The 15,885-nt window shown below is 39.0% G+C and overlaps 1 protein-coding gene across 1 annotated transcript in view; it reads right to left on the bottom strand.

Annotated features, from left to right (window-relative positions):
- The window catches only part of LOC119527240 (cytochrome P450 2J2-like), a 29,501-nt gene that overhangs the window by 3,576 nt on the left and 10,040 nt on the right, over positions 1-15,885 (bottom strand). Inside the window, exons 4-8 of the mRNA XM_037827075.1 lie at positions 15,441-15,601; positions 10,396-10,572; positions 8,538-8,676; positions 6,430-6,617; positions 3,376-3,514 (exon numbers count right to left, since the gene is read on the bottom strand). Of these exons, the coding sequence (XP_037683003.1) occupies positions 3,376-3,514; positions 6,430-6,617; positions 8,538-8,676; positions 10,396-10,572; positions 15,441-15,601 (804 nt within the window). The remainder of the gene's footprint in view (positions 1-3,375; positions 3,515-6,429; positions 6,618-8,537; positions 8,677-10,395; positions 10,573-15,440; positions 15,602-15,885) is intronic.

Genomic DNA, 15,885 nt, shown 5'->3' with positions numbered 1-15,885 from the left:
TACCCTACCACCAATACCCTGCACTGGTTTGGAACATTTGTTACAATGGATGATAGCACATGTTTATAACTGTACTATTAATTAAAGTCTATGGTTTAACTTATAGTTCACTGTTTGTGAGTGTAGTCCCATGGAATGTTAAAAAAAATATTTTTACCATATATAGAGGCTAACAGTTCCCATTTTAATCACATTCAGATACTTATTTCTGTGCTGATAACTGCATTCATAATGTTGTGCTAACATCACCAGCATCCATTACCAAAACATTTCCATCATTCCAAATAGGAACCCTGTACATTTTAAGCCTAAATTCCCCATTCCCTACCTCCATGCCACGTGCCCTAGTAACCTATATTCTAGATTCTGACTCTGTTTGCTTATTCTAATTCTAGACTGTCCTTTAGTAGCTTGTTTTCCCCTTATATAATACATATTCAATGTAAAAAATATATAAAGAAGAAAATAAAAGACTTAGAAGATGTTTATGATCCTATAACATATTTCCTCACAGTCTTTCCAGGCATTCCCCAAAACACCATTTTTTCAAAATTGGCATTACTCTCTTTAGTGAGTTCTGTATTCTACTTTTGCAACTTTACTTCGTGTTTTCCTGTGTAATTAAATATTTTTGGAAAATGCCTCCATTTTGTCTTTTACCTAGAAAGAGATGTCAAGGAAATAAAATTAGATAATACATGCAAAAGTGTTTACTAAATGTAAATGTGCTTCACAATTACATCATTACTATATTATTTTATGCCTGTTTCCTACCAGTGTGTGTCTAATCAGCTCGGTTTCCCACATTTTTATTTCTTTATCCATCACAAATAGTATGAATAGCAAACTTGTTAAACAGTACCAAATCAGCTACAATGTTAATAGCTGAGGCTCTCCTAGAGGAATCCATAAATCATGACAAAATTGGACCTGGAGAGTCAGGAACTGGGTTAGAGTACTGGCTCCATCAGTAACCAGATTGTGGCTGTGAGTAAACCATGAATTCTCATGGACCTAAACTCTTCTCACTTCTCAAATACATGAAATAATCTCTCCCCTAATTATCTTTCACGGCTGGGCGAGGATGCCAGTGATAGGGCAGGTATGAGTTTCCTTTTAAAAGCATGAAATCTAGCACTATTTGATTTCAAGCCTTTGGCCTGCATTAAAAGTAACTTGGACCTTCTTCCTGGTGCTTCCACTAACTGACTATCAACAACCAACCAGATCAATTACTCATTAGTAAAGTGGGAGAGATGACCTAGGTTTTTGACAAAGTTACTTCCAACTCTATTATCCTATGGTCCAACAACTTTATTGAAAAATAAGGCACTAGACTCTTGGATGTCATGAAGCTGCCTGCTACTTTGTTGAATCAAACAGGAAGGACTTCAATGAGGAAAAGAAAATATGAATTTTCAATAATAGCTTAAGAATCCGCCCTAATAATGCATCTGTAGTAATTTCACACCTGGTCATCTTTTCCAAGAGAAGAGAAGGGAAGGAGCTGTCCACCCCTCATTTCCTCAGGGAGGCTGTCTTTAGAAAGTGTTGGACCAAGAGTGAGGAAAAGTACCTGTGTGCAAACCTGGAAATGTGATGGATGAAACCAGCCAGTTGTGTTGACATTTCTTATACTTAGTTTCCTTATATTAAGAAAAGAAATACCAATCCATTTCCTAACTATTAATAACTGGGTTGCTATAGGATTAAGTGAGATAATTTGCTTTCCAATGAAATCTGTAATTAAGAGGGAGTGATACAATTCTCAATAACAAAGCCCCAGTGAGGAAATGTTTATAGAGCTTTTGAAACCCCAGCTAATGTAGATGAGAGATTTTTTTTTAACAGGGGAGACATAAAGCAACTACAAGGAAAGGCTTCTGCAATATGAAGGAGAGTTTTCCAGGTATCACTCAGACTAGAAGGATCATTCTTCTTAAAGCCATGACCATCTAACGAAATTTCTCTCATCACAGTTGCAGCAATCATTAGGTGAGGAGATTTTTGTGGAATGCATAAAGGGTCATATTGTTAGTATTTCAGAATTACATGGATCTGGTACAAGGGCCAAGAAGAAGAAGAATTACGCAATTGATATGTGCAGCTGAAACTCTGTACTGCAATACAAAACTTGAAGCTATTGCAGACAGGAAGACTGGAGGATATTCCTAAGTCTCATATCAGCTTTCCTATTAAGAAATGATTTGTCTAATGTGAGCAAAAGTGACCCATTACCAGATGAAGAAAGACAGAGTGGATGTGATCAGAATCAGCCCAGATACCCTTAGGGCAGTGCAGTACAGTGAGAAAGCATGGTCTGGATTCACAATGACTTGGGTTCAAATTCCAGTTCCTTTCTTTCTCTTTGAGCCTTCATGTCATTATCAGCAAAATGAAACTGTTTCATAATATGATACATATTTTAAGTTAATAATAAGCATCATTAATGAAAAAAATCATGGGGCATGCATTCCACACTGTGGGTTCTGTGTTGCATTTAGTTATTTTTAGGAAGATAGAACTAGAAAAGAGCACAGAATTTAGACATTGACAAAGCTCATTGGCACTGAGTCCTAGCTCTGCCATGTACAAGTTTTATGATTTCAGTTGTCATACTTAATCTTCTAAGCCTCAGTTTCATTATCTCTAAAGTGGGGATAGTAATTTGAATCTTGTAAAGTTACACTAGAACATGAACTCCATGATGACAGATTTATTTTTTTTTATTTTATTCATTGTCATATCCTCAGGGCTGAATGCTTGACAGGTAACAGTTTTCATTGCATCTTTTTTGTACCTTTCAATTTGTGAAACCTGTAAATGTATTAACTAAAAGTTAAAAAGGTAATTAAAATTTTAAAAAGGCAAAGGGCCTTTTCATGGAGTGTTTACAGAGTAGAACCTGACTGACCTAGTTAAGCCTATGACATTTACTCAGTTGCTTCCTGAGGCCTTTAACAGTAAGTAGCTCCCTTCCCTGGCTCCCTCCCCATCTCCTTATTATAAACTGGGTCTATCTGCATAAGCTGGCTAGTCCTTAAAAAAAAAGTGAAACATTTTTTGAAAACCCCTGGAATACTGCAACTGACCAACTTCTTTGTGAGCAAAAGGCAGGGTATGGGTCTCTCCTCCCCATGCTCTGGGGTGGCGGGTAGAACAAAGCCAAGCTGAAATTTCCACCAGAGGCAAGGGAAGGCTCAGGAAGTGAGGAGCCCAACCTAGGGAATCCTGAGGCTGCAATTAACATCAGGACAGTCATGCTGTCTGGGACCAAAGGGAGACATTCCAACTAAAGCAAGGACTTCAGGAAGAATAGTCCGGGAGGGCTGAAAGAGGAACTCTGAACCCTCACACTCGTTTATTACAACTCACCAGCTGAGAAAGGCAGAAAGGATTCCCTTTTCTTAAACTGTCCATTCTCCAGAAAGTGCTCCGGATTGAACGTGTCGGGGGTGGCCCACTCTGCGGGGTCCCTGTGCAGCGCTGTCAGATTGGTCAGGATCGTGGTCCCCTAGAGAAGACAGGGAAGTCTCAGGCAAGGCTTGACCCACACAAGGTGCCTGTGCAATGGGTGCTGGTCCTCGGGCCCCCACGCCTTGGCTGACCACGCTCTGAACTCCCCGCCCTCCCAAACTCACCATCTAATGAGTCCAACCCCCATACCCTCAGGACCTGTTCTTTGCCATGGAATTGCCATATAACTGCCATGGGACAGTTTCCTGTTGGGAATTTTATCAGGAAGTTTGGGTACACTTGAGTGTGGAGTGGATCTATCTCTACAGGGACAGGTCTGCATAGGACTTGGCAGGGGATGTATATACAGAAGAGGGAGCAGGGTGTCCACCCAGCACTGTACCAAAATCATCCCAGCTGCTGAGTGTGGCAGCTCTACAAGGGTAAAATGTCTCATTCATCCTGTTTTCCCCATCCTCCTCTTTCCATCGCCTCCAATCATACATTGACACCCCACTACCCAGGTTAAAAATAGAATCAGGTAGTGCAGTGAAAAATGGTCACTATCCATCCAATTACACAAGCAAGAAACTCGGGATATAGGCTTAATGCCTCTCTTTATCTTGCTCTGCCTTCATTAGCAAGAATGGTCGATTTGACTTCCTAAATTTCTCTTGATTCTGTCACCTCCATTCCAGGTCCAGTGCTGCCTTCTAGGCAAGTAATCTTCTTTGCCCTACATTCCCTCTTTCCCATTTCAATTTTATATGCACCCTGACAGCAGAGTGAGCGTTGAAAATGATTTTATCATGTCACATCCACTCACCCACCAACACCAGGAACTGAAACCCTTCCACAGCTTCCAGTCTGTTAGGTTAAAGACCCACCATCCAAGCCCTGTCAGGGCCACTGTCTTCTCCTCCCTGCAACCCACTACACTGGTCTTCTTTCACTTCCTCAAACATACCATGTCCCCACACATTTCAAAGCCTTTTTAAACACTGCTGGGCCTGCCTGGAAAGTTCTTCCTCTCTCTTTCCTCACCAAGCTAACTCTTGATCACCCTTTAATCCTCAGCTCAAACCTCACTTCCATTGGGAAGCCTTCCCAGACTACTCCTGCCCCTACTCCTGCTCCAGTTTACCTGTGGCCCATGAGACTCTCCTTTGGGAACTTATCATTTTGTAATTATGTTCTTGCATGATTGTTTCCCTCATTTTACTCAGGATTGTTTGTCCAGATCTGAGTAGATTACTGCTTAATGAATATTTGTTGAATTAATAGGAACATAACTATTATTTTTGAGCATTCTCAACATTAAGCAGTAGGTTAAGTGCTCTACATAAGTGACCTCATTCCACCTCCTCATGCACATTACTGATGAAGAAATTGAAACTCTGAGAGGTTAAATAACATACCTAAGGTTGCAAAGTGGGAGGAGGCAGAGCCGTGTTTGGACCAGGTCCTCGTGATACGAAAGCCCTGTTCCTCACTTCTATATTTTACAGTCAATTAGATTCCTCAGCTCCCAGACTGAGAAACTAACATTTAAAGTTGATGCTAAAATCAATGGTAGAAGGTGTCTGTTGAGCTGGGCTGGTTCCTTGGAGTCTAATAAATTGCTAGAAAATTGCATGGGGCACCTGGAATTTAGACCCCAGCTTTCACCTGCAAGATGGTTATTCACTGAGAGATCAGTAAAGCAACAGCTGAGCTTCCTGGCTCTGCAAGGACAGTGACCAAGTTGTAAGTGGAAGCTCCTCTGGTTCTGCCTCTTGAGATCACCCCTGCGTAAGACATATTCAGAGGGACTTTGACAAACTAGAATGGAATCTAGGGCGACTGACCAAGGTGGTAAAAAAGCAAGGGCAGGATCTGAGAGTGTGCAGTCTGGAGAGAGGATAGTAGGGGGCACAAGAGAGCCGTCGGCAGAGCTCAGGAGTGGTGGTGGTGGTGGTGGTTGTGGGGGAGTATGATCAGAATTCCTTGTGAGGATATGGAGAACTTAACAGGGACCAATTGGGAAAAATTAGAGGGAGATTCTTTTAAAGTCTAAGAACATCTGTAGAGAGAACGTGTTATAGTAAAATACATGTATATGTGAAACTTGGAATCAGAACAGGTCTGGTTCTGAATCCCAACTCAGTTAATTAGTAGCTGAGAGAACTTGGACAACCTGCTTAACTTCTCTGGACCTCAATTTCCCAATCTATAAGGTGGGTATAACAAAGAGTTATTAGAGGACTGAGTGAGACATGTTGAAATAAGGGAGATAGTCCAGGGCATAAAATCAATGCTTAATTAGCACTGGTTCCTTTCACTCCCTTTCTAATCTGGGTTAGACACTCAGAGTATACTAACTAACTAATTAACTAGTTATCTAATTCACTAACAACTAACACCTGCGTTGGTTTCCCTGGTGCACAAGTTAACGACCCATCCCTGGGACTGTAAGTAAAAGTTGGAAATATACCTGTGGGATTGTCATGTTAGAAACACCAGCATTCAAGTCATGTTGCCTAGGTGGTCTCAAACATCCCTTCACATGTTAACATTTCATAACCCAGCCCTGTATGAACCAGTATTTTCCAAAGTTCATAAACCTGTGAGATGCTCTACTTTAAGAAAATAAAGAGTTCACTATCAAAGGAGGATTAAGTGCTACCGCCAGCTGTATCCCACAAAGAACCACAACACACGTTAGCCTAGTAAAAACTCTGAGAAATCCCACAGGGCTTCTTTCCCTAAACTTACTGGAACAAGAAACCACCTCCCGCAATACCTATTAATACTTAGTTGAACTAATGTTTTAAAGTACATAATTGGACAAACAAAAATAGTAATATATTAGGTATAATAACTCTCTCTCCCCATTCAAGTGATTTCTTAGGATAAGAATACATGTCACTTTTCGAGTTCGGGTTCCAACTATCTAAAAAGATGGATTTGATGGTTTCCGGAGTCCTTGATTACCTTGGGCAGGCAGTACCCAGCCACAGTGGTATCAGTCACCACTTCCCTGGACACATTCAGGGGGATGATGTTGCCCATTCTCTGCACCTCGTGGATGACGGCATTGATGTAGGGCAGGTGCTCTCGGTCAGCTGTGCTCGGCTGCTGCAAATGGCCAATCACTCTGTCGATCTCAGCTTGTACTTTCTCTGGAAAAGAAGAGAAGGTTCTATCATTTTGTAAACTTCTGTGATTCCTGTCAAAGATGTAGAAGTGGTCTCCAAGACCTCACCTGCCATATTCCAATTAGTGACCAGATTGCAAATAAATGAAATGGCTTTTAACTGTTCAAAGGGCTGATTTAGAAAACTGTTGGTAGTGAAATAACCAGGATCAAAATGGCTAAGTTAATAGTAAGCTCTACAGACTCTAGTTTCTCAAGAGGCATACATGAGTGGAAAGGGAGCTATGATGTAAGAAAATTCTGGATGTAAACTTTCACTCCACAACATTAATGCTGTAAGTTACTTAAATTTCTCTGAGTCTCGGGTTCCTCATCTGAGTAGTAGAGACAAATCTACCTTCATCTTAAAGCTTTTTTAAAATGGCATGAACTGATATATGTGAGTACCAATATATGACAGAAACTGCTAGTTTTCCTCAAATGTATGTTTTGCTCTTTTTTCTACAGTCAGAATTTAACCAGATATATTGTTGTCATCAACTGATTATAATTCCCGGGCTTCCTTGATACTAAATGTGACCATCACACCAACAGAATGTGCACAGACGTGATGTTTAACGCCTAGAACATGACCTTAAAAGAAGGGCAGTGTGCTCCCTTCTCCTTTACCCCTTCCTACTGGTGGAAAGGCAGCCCTAGTGGAAAGCTATCTTAGATAGTGTCAGCCAGGGCATCATTCTAGATACAAGAAAGCAACAAACTGGAAGGAGCTTGGAGATCTAAGAACTCTACAGAGTCCAGCTCAGATTTTTCAACTAAGAGAGAAATAAACTATCATTTAGCCGTTGTTATTTTGGAGCCTCTATTACAGAGAAATTCTATTTCTTAACTCAGTAGTTTTTAATGTTTTCTAAAACGTGATTCAACAACAGAAATGCATTTTACATCCTGTCCCAGGACACATATACACACATACATGTATATTATATAGACATTCATGAAATATGAAAGAAATAAGTTTCACAAACATACTTAGTACATGGGGAGTTCTTTGATATTTTCTATTCTATTTTTATTTTAGAAGAAGTTGGTCTTGATCTGTGAAAATGATTTCGTGTCCCATTAATAAATTGCTACACACAGTTTTTTATAAACTGTGCTCTACCAGTTCCCAGCCCCCAAAGAGAAAAAAAAAAAAAATGAACCTAACAGCTACTGTCCTTGAATGGCGCACAGTCTGTGTGGAAGATATGTAAATATTGTGTGATCAGCCCAGAAATGGAGGTATCTTGTATCATGTCTAGAAGAAGAAACACTGGTAATTTCCTAAAAGAACAGGAAACATGATAGGGAGATAGTGTTTGAAAAAATTCTTCAAGAAGACTACTGGTTTACAATGTTAGAAAATTGGGAGAAGTATATCCTTTACAGAGGGAACATCACACATGATGGCCTAGAGGCATAAACAAGGATGGTGCAAGGGGAAGTGACATGTAATTTAGTGAGGCCCCATGCAGAGTGGATAGCTTGAGGCTGGACAGACATAAAGAGGTGCATCAGGGGGTGCTATATACCAGACTAAGGACTGTTGACATTATACAGAGAGCAATGGAAAGCCCATAAGTTAAAAAGAGAAGGGCATGACCAGATTTTCATGAGAATGCAGCTCTTTCATGGAAATTATCACAATGCCCATTGGCTTCACTGTTTCCTCACTTGTCTATGACCTTCTTGAGGGCAAGGACTCACTGTTATATGTGTATTACCAGGACTCATCACTATCCCAACCAAAAAACTGAAGAATATGCCAGTTCTCAAGTACATGTCTTCATGAGTGTTCAACCTATCTTTCCACTCCACCATGCTATCTCCTGGCCCCAATTTTAGGGGAGTAGTTTCCAGGAGGCAGTCTGTTTTGTTCCAGGCACAACACTGACAGGCTCACCTTGGATTTCTGGGTTGACGGCCAGGTAAAGTAGAGCCCAGCGCAGCGTGGTAGAAGTTGTCTCTGTTCCAGCAAAGAATAGGTCCAGCATGCTGCAGATGAGGGTTTCTTCATGGAAACTTGTAGTACCGGCTGAATTCTGGAAAGGACAATGTTTATTAATTTGTTCCTAGTGTTTGTGCCTGCCCACAAAACAGGCACTTCATCCTAGGGAGGGAACATGGAAGGAAAGGTCCCCAGGATAAATGACTCTCCTTTTGGTACACTAAGGAAACAGTAGCCGTTATGCCAGTATCATTAGCCTGTCCTGTCCCAAGAGCCGGAATATACCTAGGGCTTCTGGGACTTGGGGGGATGAAAATCAAGACAAACATTTTCTTATGCCTATCATTTGGGAGAAGGTCTTAGTACAGTAGAAAGAAAATGAGATGTAAGACAGACTTGAGTTCCAATATCGGAAACATCATTAACAGCTGTGTGATCTAGAGCCAGCTCTGTAACTTCTCTATACCTCAGTTTCCTACTTTGTAAAATGAAAATAAAAATATGCCCCTCTAAAGACCACATTGGGAATTACCTGAGATGCAAAAGGAACATAGCAAATACTCAACACATGCTTGAACCGATAACAGAAAGAATAAACTGAATTACTCTCTTATATAGCAATTCTCATATTTCCCCAGGGACTCATTTCTAGGTTAAACCTCTCTGACTCCATCAAACATTCCCCATGACACCTCCTCATCTTCATCACCTTCCTCCAGGAGTTTCAATTTGTCAACATTCCTCTTAATGTCTGAGCCCATTCCTGAGCACCATGTAGCAAGGAAAGTCTCCTCCTTGAGGAAAAAACATTTCTATTAATATTTTGCCAATAAGATGAAATAAGAGAAGCAATGGAAATAAATCCACCATTCTGCCTACTCCAGCGACTGGAACCACTAATCTGATGAGTCAAAGGTCAGGTCACCTATTCAGTGATGCATATTAACTATAGGGGCCACTGTGTTAAAGGCCAAACATCCCCTTTAGCTTTCTCCCTGTTCTGGCCTATAAATTGGAAAGTAGACGATATGAGGGAAAGGGTATTTGGAAGCCCCACTCAGGACTTAACGACTAAGCTCTTAGCTCCAACTCAGTTTTACTTTTGTTCTGCACTGGGGCTGGTAGAAGGGATACTTCAGCTGGGCACAGGCCCAACTAATAATGAAACAGTGCTTGTTTTCTCTTTGTGTATACCTGCTTCCGTTATGGGTGGATACAGGAGGTGGGAGTGAGCAGGCAATATTTAATCATCCCCAAGGCCTCAAGCCAAATACCATTTAACCCACATCTTTACTTCTATTTGCCTCACCAACCCTGAGTTAACGCTACTCCTACTCTCACTCTGAAAGACTGCCTCTATTTTTACTCCCCTATGGTAAGCTAAGGATCATGAGATAGTTAAATTATCCTGGATTATCAAGGTGGGCTGGTTGTAATCATAAGAAACCTTATAAGGGGAAGGCAAAGGGTCAAAGTCAGAGAGAAAAGATGTCAGGACAGAAGCAGAGCTCAGAGAGACGCTATGCTGGTGGTTTTGAAGACAGAGGAAGGGAACATAAACCAAGCAATATTGGCAGCCTGTAGAAGCTGGAAAAGGCAAGGAAAGAAATCTTCCCTACAACCTCTAGAGGGAACCGGCCCTGCTGATGCCTTGACTTTAGTCCAGTGGAATGGATTTCAGACTTCTCACCTCCAGAATTGTAGCAGAATAAATTTGTTTTATGACACTAAGTTTACGGCAATTTACTACAGCAGCAATCTCTCCATTTGCACTTTAAGAACAAAACACAGGAAATGACTTTGGTTTCTTTACCTTTTCTATTTCCTTGAGATAAGCATCAATAAAGTCTCTTGGTTCAGCAGGATTCCAATCTCTGTTGTGTTCTTCAATCATACGAGAAACAAACAATTTCAGTTTTTCCCATTTTCTAAAGAGCGTTTGGTGAGATCCAGGAAGGAATTTCATTATCCATGGAAATAAATTGTAGAGCTAAATGATAAAAGCAAAATGATGGAGACCACATGTTGTCATTTTTCCACTTTTTAAGAAAAGCAATCTTCTTTTTCCTTCCCTCTTTCATTTACTTAGGCTTAAACCTTGGAGGCATCCTTGCTGCCTCTTTTTCTCTCTCACTCTCTTTCTCATCCATTTAGCAAAGCATTTCAGCTCTCCATCCAATGTATGTCCACCTCGGGCCACTTCTCACCACCCAACTGCTTACCACCCACGAACAAACCACCAACATTTTTTATCTGTAATTGTCCCCAAGAGTTTTCCTGATTCCATTCTTAACCCCACTCCCAGTCTATTTTCCACAGAGCTGCCAGAGTGATCATTCAACAATTTAATCAGATCATTTCACTCCTTTATTCTCAATCCCCCATTGGCTTTCCCTTATGATCAGAAAAAGTTCTAAATTCTGCGTGAGTCTATAAGCCTTTAAAGAAGCTGATCCCTGCCTACCCCGTTACTCTTTTCCTATCACTTATTGCCACTTTACTGTCTACATTCCAGCCTCAGTGGCCTCCATGATAATATCAAGTGTGTTCCTATTTTAGGCCATTGCATTTGCCATTCCCTCTGCTTGGAATGCTCTTCCTTTATAAATCTGTTATGACCCCACATTGTCACTTCATTAAGTTGCTGCTCAAATGTCTCTTCCTTGGAATAGTCTTACCAACTAAACTTGCAAGTGGCAGGACTGATCACCCTTTATCTATTCCCTTATTCCCTTATCCTGCCCTATTTTCCTTCATGGCAATTATATATATATACACACACATACACACATACATACATTTATAAATCATACATATACACATACATATATGCGTGTACGTATGCACATAGATCTATGTATATGTGTGTTTGTATTTCTCTGTCTCTCCACTATGATGCAATCTCTGTGTAGGCAAAACTTCACATTTTTTACCTGAATAAAATAGACATTGAATAAATTTTCTCTAATAGCTGGAAGCAGATACCATAACATAAAACAAATTGCCTAGACTTAAGATGAGACAGATGTGGGTTTGACTATTAGCTCTGCCTCTTTCTACCAATAATACTTCTGTAGTAGTAGTAGTAATAATAATAATAATAATAATAATAATAATAATAATAATAAAATGCAATTTGTTGATCATTATTTCACTAGTTGCCTGTGGGCTCCCAGGGTTATTCTGGGGGATCAAATGCCATGAGGTACATAGAACATTTCACCCCGAGTCAGTAAAACACTACCTGTATTTCTTTGTACACTCCCATATCTGCTTGCAAATCCATATAGTTTCATTTCATTTTCGTATGACTATTGTGAAGATTAACTGAGTACAGTATGTGCAATATTCCATCAAAGTGCCTGGTATATTTGGAGGCTCCAAGAAATGATAATTACCTCCCCTGTACTTTCCCTTTTTCCTTTCCCAGGAATTTCTCATCCCTAAGACATGTACTTAGAAGTCAGCAGGGCAGCCACTGAACTCTAATTTTCTAGACTCTGTCCTAATAGGGGGTAAAAAATGCATTTAACAGAGACCTACCATGACTAGAAGTGAAAACAAGGAATTCAAAATAACTCTGAAAATAATAATAATAATAGCTAGCAGTCATTATGCCCCTTTTTATATGTGAAGAATCATAGTAACAGGTTCACCAACTTTCGTGTGTTATGTCCAGAAAGCTCCAAGAAAAGGTACTTTTCAGCTGTGAATGAAAACAAATCCATTTTTAGGTACATCATATGGACATTAATAAACACTGAAGACAGCAAGGTCTGGAATGAAGCCAGAGAGAGAGGAAAATATATATTCTTTTACTGACTCTCCATGGCACCAAAGGAACCCAGAAAGCAATGGAGTAACATTTTCCATGCTCAAAGACAAAAAAAATAATCAACATGAAGATACAATTTTTTAAGTGAGGGCAAAATAATAATATTTTCAAGTAACTGAAATGAAAAGAATTTGCCACCAACGGAAACCAACTGAAGGAAATCCAGGAGGAGAGTCTGGAGGGCAAGAAGTTATGATGAAAACAAAAAGTGGTAAATATGTAGGTAGATATAAATAGCAACTGAATAAAACAATAAAAGTCATGTTAAAAAGAAAAAACTAAAACACATGATTCTAGGAGCCTAGAGGAGTGATTAGAAGTAGCGTTTTAAAGTTCTTGTACTATTTGCGGACAGGATAAAGATACTAATTTTAGATTTTGACAGTTTAAATACACACATTAAAATTTCTATGGTAAAGACTAAAATAATAGAACAAGAATGTTTATCTTTTAAACTAATACAGGGAAAGGTGGGAGGAGAAAACATCCAATTAGAAACTAGTCAGGAAAGGAGAAAAGAGGAAACGGATACAAAGCACAAAATGACTAGAATTAAGTTCTAATTTTTCAATAATTATGACAAATGAAAAGGAATTACATGCTTCAATAAAAAGGCAAATATTTTTGGAATGGATAAAAAATTTACAACTAGCTTTATGCTGTCAAAAAAATTTCTAAAACATAAGGGGATAAAAAGATTAAAAGGGGCAGAAAAGGATTAACTGAATGCAAACAAAGGAATGATAATTAGCTATATTACTATCAGACAAAATAGCCTTTATGGAAGAAAATATTAATAGACATAAAGAATATCACTAAATAGCTATAGAAGTGTCAATTCACTAGAAAGTCATAAAAATTTTAAACTTCTATGCACCTACTAAGAACATAGTCATAAAATATATAAAGCAAAAATTGACAGAACTACAAAGAGAAAAAAATAAATACACCAGTATATTAGGAAATTTTTAACAAACACATTGGAGGCTCTGGCCAGCACAATGAAGCAGGAAAAATAAATTAATGGTATGAAGATCAGAAAGGAAGAAACAAAGGTATTATTATTTGCATAAGACAACTGTCTATGAAGTATGCACAGAATAATTATAATGTTAATAAGGGTTTATCAAATAATTATAATGTCAATTGCAAAGAGGGAATGAAAGTGTCACTGACTTGAATCGTCCAAAGAAATGATGTGGGCAATGATCATCAATGATTTTTAAAACCAATAGGTAGAAAGCTGATAGGGGACATTATAATCGATAGATCAGGCTGATAACACATGACTCACTGAACAATCCTAATATAACAGAGACAACTAGATATTATGTACTTCCTAAAAAGTAATCTTCCCCCACAAAGCAAACCTGATTATGAACAATCTTCTATATTTAACTATGAATATATATAAAACACAGGGACAGAAGAGCATTGTAAAGGAATGCAGTCAGCAAATCAAGGATGTAGAATATTTTACCAGACAAATGACTCGGTTTTGTCAATAAATGAATTTAAAGAAAAAAAAAAATGGTGAGCCATAGATTGAGTGAGTCTTGCGATACATAGCAACCAAATACAACATATGGGCCAAGTTTGGAATCTGATTCAAAGAAAAAACCCACATAACCCATAAAAATACTTAAGAGACATTTTGGGAAATCTGAAAACTGGCTGAGTATTTGATGAGAAAGAATTATTATCAATACTTTTCAAGTATAGTAACACTGTATTTTTGTTAAAATGAGTCTTCAAGAAATATATACTAAAATATTAATGGATCAAATAATCAAGGTCTGTAATTTGCTCCAAAATTATCCAGGGGCGGGGAGCAATAATTGGGTGTGGGTACAGGTCAAATGAGGTTGGCCATGTGTTGATAATTGTTGCAGCTGATTAATGGGTACATAGTGACTCATTATTGTATTCTCTTTATTTTTATATTTGTCTGTAACTTTAAAAAATAAAGCGGTTTTAAAGTGAGGCAAGTTTTAAAATTTTTCCAATGGTGGACAAGGTAAATCAAGGCTAACCCTTCTATTGAGAATATTAGGATAACATTTAAAACATACACGTGTGTGCATACACACATGTGTGCACACATACACACACACACACACTTACGAAGTCAGTGAGGCATTCAGGGACAAGGTCTAGGGAAAGAAGGAAACCCAGGGAGGTGAGCTCAACACTTGGTGATTATTTTCCTCTACAATTGTCTTCCAAATCCTCAAAAATGGATGAGGGACCAAGAAGCTGAGCAGAATTTTTGGTAGACACAACCAGGCATAGAAGGATAAAATTTGGAGTTCAGGGCTGACCTAGGAAAAAGGGGTGAAGTTTGGATACAAAGGGCTGCACCCTGTTAAACTAAAAGATTGAGAATAGCAAGTGGCGGTGGTTGTACAAATAGTGTAACCACTTTGAAAACGTTTTGGCATCTTTTACTTCCATATATACTCAAGAGAAATGAATGGATAAATTAAAAAAAAAAAGTGTACAAGAATGACCACAGCAGCTTTATTCAGAACATCCTCCAAATGGAAACAACCCAAATGTCCATCATTAGAAAACAGATTAGCAAACAGTGACACATTCATAAAATGGAGTAGTACTCAGCATTAAAAAAAAGAGCAATCAACATAAATGGCTCTCAAAAGGATCTACTGAGTGAGAAGCCAGATGCAAAAGAGTATTTCTGAGGGAAGATGGAAATGGATAGGATTTGGAAGGGACTCAAAGGCAATATTGTTTTTTTTTTGAAAAGAACAATACAGGTGCGTAAGTGCATGCCATATGAAATTTTCTACCTTACATGACTGTTAAAAATTTTCTTTGCACATAGTAAATATTTCATAATATTAAATATGTGAAAGTCAACAGATTGATTTCAAATTAATTTTTGTTGAAGTCAATTAAAAGACATTATATTTTAGCTGGGGGAAGAAAAGGAACGACCCATCTGCGTCTGACAACAGCCCCAACCTCCCTAACCAACATATATGGAAAGAGAACTGTCTTACTTGGCACTGCATTGAAGCTTCTATGTATGTGACCTCATCCAGCAACTTCAGAAGCTCCTGGAATTGACTATCCTGGTACTCAAAGCGCTCCCCAAAGGTGATGGAACAAATGATATTGGAAACTGCATTGTTGATCTTGAAGTGAGGGTCAAAAGCCTGTCCTGGAGGTGGAGGAAGGGAGAGATGGATCCTTCAGATGGTTTGTTTCTGCTTTCTATGGAAAGTCCACTCAAAACGACACATGGCATACATAGTACAGAACCACATACGAGGCTCCAGCCACAGTACCCTGCACGGGGGCTGACAGCCAGAAAGTACTCAGTCAATGCTTGCAGAGTCTAATTGATGACCAGGGTTTAATTTGGCAATATTTTAAATGCCTGTCTTGTGATTAATTCTAGAGCCACATGAGGGCAGAGACTATTAGTTGTTCCCTGTTATATCC

This window comes from Choloepus didactylus, chromosome 2 (assembly GCF_015220235.1).
Source record: "Choloepus didactylus isolate mChoDid1 chromosome 2, mChoDid1.pri, whole genome shotgun sequence".
NCBI lineage: Eukaryota > Metazoa > Chordata > Mammalia > Pilosa > Megalonychidae > Choloepus > Choloepus didactylus.
This window is presented reverse-complemented; position numbering and strand designations above follow the sequence as displayed.